We start from the raw sequence: 4,819 nt of genomic DNA, 5'->3' as shown, positions 1-4,819 counted from the left end.
TTAATATAATCATTAATTTAGTTACTGTCATGATTTATTTCACAAATGAAATGTTTTACTAAATCTCAATTTTCTCCTTCATTTGGGTTACAAATTAGCTAATATTCCTGGTGGGGAAAAAAAACCCAGAACAAACCAAAATGAAAAGCCCACTGTCCTTCCTTCTGATCCAAAATGAGCTGCAGAACGATGCATAAGCCATTCGCCACCCCATCCCCCTCCAGCCTTTCCTTACCTGCTGAGAGTGATGATGGGGGTGACCCCAGGTGTGTTCCAGGTGGAGTGCTGACCCTGTGGCCAGGTGACATTGGCCATCAGGAGGACATTGGGGAGTGGCAAGGAGGGCACAGAGGAGGTCACCCCAAGGATCACTGTGGTAGAGTCTGCACAGACATTCATCCATTTTCCAGCCTTAGTGACCTGCAAATTAGCCCCCAGTATGTGAGTCACAAGGGTGGAAGGACACAGATGCTTGAAAAGGACACTTCAGCTGGGTGACAAGTCTGTGGCCTGCCAAGCTGGGCCATGATTTTCTACTGGCCTTTTTGTTAGTCTCCCCAAATAGACTTTAAGCTCATTGCCAAGAGAAACTTCTTTATGTCCTCTGCATTGTCCAGCTGTGCAAAGATGCACTAGTAAGTAAAAGCTGAGTGACATGAAAAATTTTACACACTCCTCCCCTGGTACACAAATCTACCATCTGTTTCTAAAGGGCTAGAAGGAGAATAGTGGAAAGAAATCTCCAGAAGAGGAGGAGAAACTGTTGAACAGGGATGACCCAGATGGCTCAAGTTGAGGGCAGTTTGCGAGCTTCCCTTGGATTGTGGGAGAGACAGTCCTGAAGCACCCAGAGCCATATCAGGACAGCAAGACTGGATGCCTGCCTGGGAGAGAGTCTCAGCTCACTGGCAGGAAGTCCCCAGGCTGCACTCACTGGGGAACCACAGGAGCCCGGCGGGAAGGGAGAAATGGCTGAGGAAAGACCCTGTGGTCCCAAGACCAGTGGCCTTCTCCAAACATTAGACTTTGTAAAGCTTTCAGATCCAGGGTGCAGCCCCTGGTGGAATGGGAGACCAGGGAAAAGCTCTAAGAACAACTGAAATTTAATTCATGCCAGCCTGACTGGATGGCACTCCAAGAGAAATGAAGTTTGATATTAGGGAAGAGTGACATTTCCGGGAGTCAAGGTTGTGGAATGAAATTCATACCCTTCCCGGAAGAGAGAGGACTTCACACATGGAGAGTAAGTGCTGCAGGAGTGCTTGGGGCTGATGCTGCTTTCGGGAGGCTGTGGTTGAGGAGATACTGATGTAGAGGTGAGGGGAGAGAGGAAACAGTGGAAAGATGCCAAAACTGTAACTCCACAGGTCAAAACATTTTGAGTGACCTCTCCCCAGCACATTCTGAGTTTCCTGCTGCCTAGCTTCTTTAGTGTCCACTCAGAGAATTGAGCAATTTTCATTGATTTTACTGTTTTGGTTTTTTTTTTGGGGGGGGGGTGTGGAACTGTTTTTTAGGGGAGGTGGCTTTTTTTTTTTTTTTTTTGGTTTTGGTGCTGAGAACCGAACCCAGGGATTCTAGCTTGCTAGGCAAGCGTTCTACCCCAGGCCAAATCCCCAGCCCCTATTTAAGCAATTTTAATATTAGGCCAAAGAGAATATACGAGAACACATCTCATGGCAAAACATCATAGCCAAAGAGAAAAGACTAGGAATTAGAGCCTGAGCCCTGCTGCGGTGGCATATGCCTATAAGCCCAGCACTCAGGTGGCTGAAGCAGGATGGCTGCTTTTAGTTTAAGGCCAACCTGGGCCACATAGTGAGCTCAGGACCAGCCTAAACTACATAGTGAGATCTTATCTCAAAAAAAAAGAAAAAGAGAAAGAAAGAAAGAAATTGGAGCCTGAGGCTGGATCTTGTGACTGCTCCTTCTCTGCAGTGGTAGCGGAGCTCGCTCCAAGCTTGCCTGCAGATTCTCCAACTATTCATCCCCCTGGGGCTGTGAGGGGCCAGGAACAAGCTCCTGCAAGCCGGGAACCACAGTAGGGTGTAGCTCCATACTCTGTGAAGAGCCTCTAAATGAAGCCCAGAGCAGTCCCACCTTCTCTCCGCCAATTCTGCCACTTTTCTGCTCCATCTAGGTGGGCTTTCATCCTACAGATCCTCTGGGTATTCCAGTCTCCCTGGGTCTTTGAGTGCTCTCTGTCTGGAACACCCTACTCCTTCTACCAAAGTCTCAGCAATAGGTCAAAGAATGGCTTTCTGGGAGGCTGCTGCAACTGCTGAGGTGCAGAGGAAATGCCCTAGCTGCGCCCAAAACCTGCTTCCTGTTCTGTCACGGGGATCAGCTGGTCCAAACTCGCTGACATAGAGCGTGAACAGTTATTATTTCATAGTAACCAGTAAGCCAAGCCACAAGCTCCTTGCCCAAGACTCTGTGCTGGTCTCTGCATCACCTGGGCTGCACACAGAGGGGTTTAGTATGTGCTTGCTCGCTGGCTTACAGGTTATGCCACAGTGCAAGGCAGCCTAGCTCAGGCCAGGGGCTGTGCAGGAGGCAAGCAGCGCCTGGGTAAGATCTGACGCATATTCGGACAACCACCCCATCCTCTGTGTTTTCCTCAGCCACAAATGCTTGATTCCATTGGTCATATTACTACTCTTTGAAAAGATGGTAGTTTGGAGGCAGGGCTAATTCACCAAGGGCAGTAATAGCTAAACCTGTGGCATGTTGCCACAGCAGACACAACCCTCTCTGTCAATGCAAGAGCCAAGTGTATGAGTTGTTTTTCCTAAATTAAAACCACAGTGTTTGGTTTAAATGCAGTGTTGGCACTTGGGAATAAATGAGTGGGTTTTGGGTTGCCATACGGGCATTTGTCTCTAAAAGGCTCACCATCACTGCCCCAGCCTCTGCTTGCAAACACAGCTGTTTCCCAGTCATGCCAGAGAGAGCAGGTTGGATCTCAGAGCAGGGTTTCCAACTCCAGCCTTCATTCTCCAAAACCAACCATGGGGGTGAAACCCTGAGGATTTGCCTCGAGACAGAGCTCTGATCCTTTCCCTATAAGGTCTGAATGTGTTTTCTTAAAGCACAGGACTTGCAGAGAGCTCCTGCATGCTGGAGGCATAAAGGAAAGTGAACTTGGGACTCAGACCCTCTGATTTTCTCTGGGATTTGGTGGCTTCTTTCTTTGCCCCAGGGCTTTCAAAGTTCACAGCATTTTTGACCAAAACTGGGAACAGTTTTTGGGAAGGGGAAGACAGTTGGTTCTAAAATGCATGGGATACCTGGATAAAGTTGCTTTCAAACACCACTGAGTTGGGGAACAAGTTGAATTCTGGAGAATGAATCAGTTGACAAAGAAGGCCATTTTCCACCCCCAGTTCCACTCCAAAGCATGGTTCCCTGACCTCAGGAGAGAGGCCCCTAATTTTACTCATCGGTTCTTGGGAAGAATGGGCTGGGGAGCATCGCTGGGGCTCCACGTAGACCCAGCCCAACGCCAAGGTGTTGGTGCGACTGCTTGTCCCTCCTCCTCCACAGCTCCACCTGCCCTCCTTACTTACAGGGTGTCCCCCTGGGCTGGGAGGGCCTGTCAGCTCACAATGGCAGGAATGACATCAAGGAATATAGGGGTAACAGCAGGAGAGGGAAAAAAGAAGACATGAAGGGCAGGGGTTGAAGCACTCCTTTCCACTAGCTACAAACCAGCAGTAAACTAGCCTATTCCATTTCAAACAATCTCACCTAAGGTAGGAGGAAAGTGAACCCCACCGCCCAAGATTGCACCAAGATAGCAACCAGCTGGCCAGGGCAGCAAGAAAGGTTCTGGCAAGCTGCGGCCTTTAGCCTTCTGCTCTCACCATGAACACTCACATAAATCTTTCTCATGAGACAGGAGAGAAGAGCTCAATGTTCAAGAGGTACTTTCTGTGTTTTTCTCTCTCAGCTCCCCCAGCACCTCACAGCACCAGCCATGGCTACTTCAGATGTCCCATGGCTTCTCTGGAAGACTTTGGCTTTGGCAAGCTTCCTTCACAGCTGACTCCACGCTGTCTGGAAGGGCCCACCTTTGGTGGCTGTCTTCAGTCTGGTCTAGAGGGGCCCACCTGTACCCACAACTAAGAAAGTCTGCAGTTGGCTGCCAGCACACTGCGTATGAGCCCACTTACCGTTTCCACATAAGCAACCTTCCTGTCCACAGCTGCTCAGCCTATGCTGTGTGTATAAGTCCTCAAGCCTCTTCGGGGTAGCAGATTTTTTTATTCATGATTTCTGTCTTTATTAGAGCAGGCTGAGCCAGTATGCAAGGAGCTGGCAACACTAAAGGCTGCTGGCACTGAAAGGGATGGATGGAGAGTTGCCAGGGGCCGCCATCTTCAGGTCTGGAAGAGCTGCTTTGGGCTGCCATGGCTGCTGGCCCTGGCTGCCACAGGAATGGCAGAGGGGTGCTAACGCTGAGAACTTAGCGCCACTGGGATTCAAAACTCCGGGCTGCTAGCACCTAAGAGCCACACTTTGCTTGCTTGTGATTTCTATCTGACTTGGGCAAAAAAAAATCCCTCAGCCAGTTGGTAACACAGTGCAAATTGTTCACCTAATGTCAAGCCTGATCTATTAGGGAAAAAGGAATTGATTTCCCTGCTCCATTTCATGGGATAAAATGAGATATTTAAAAAAAAAAATCAGGCTGCTTGTCTTAATTACTTTTTACTCGTTGCTGGGACAAATACCCGACACTCAAACTGAAGGAAGGAAAGGTTTATTTAGCTCACAGTTACTGGAGGGTTCAGTCCATATTCCGCTGGCTCCAAGG

General features: G+C 48.9%; 1 protein-coding gene across 2 annotated transcripts in view; it reads right to left on the bottom strand.

The window, feature by feature from the left end:
* Fam71f2 (family with sequence similarity 71 member F2) overlaps positions 1 to 3,537 on the bottom strand; it is a 10,679-nt gene extending 7,142 nt beyond the window's left edge. Inside the window, exons 1-3 of one of the 2 annotated variants that reach the window (XM_023702877.1) lie at positions 3,291 to 3,352; positions 1,209 to 1,305; positions 236 to 420 (exon numbers count right to left, since the gene is read on the bottom strand). In XM_023702877.1, the coding sequence (XP_023558645.1) occupies positions 236 to 420; positions 1,209 to 1,238 (215 nt within the window). In that variant the 5' untranslated portion in view covers positions 1,239 to 1,305; positions 3,291 to 3,352. Of the gene's footprint in view, positions 1 to 235; positions 421 to 1,208; positions 1,306 to 3,290 lie in introns of both variants that reach the window. The other variant, XM_004642723.2, reaches the window with a different exon arrangement.
* Positions 3,538 to 4,819: the final 1,282 nt, after the last annotated feature.

Source organism: Octodon degus, unplaced genomic scaffold, assembly GCF_000260255.1.
Source record: "Octodon degus isolate 3935 unplaced genomic scaffold, OctDeg1.0 scaffold00160, whole genome shotgun sequence".
Lineage (NCBI taxonomy): Eukaryota > Metazoa > Chordata > Mammalia > Rodentia > Octodontidae > Octodon > Octodon degus.
The sequence above is the reverse complement of the archived record's forward strand: the minus strand, read 5'-3'. Positions and strand labels throughout refer to the sequence as shown.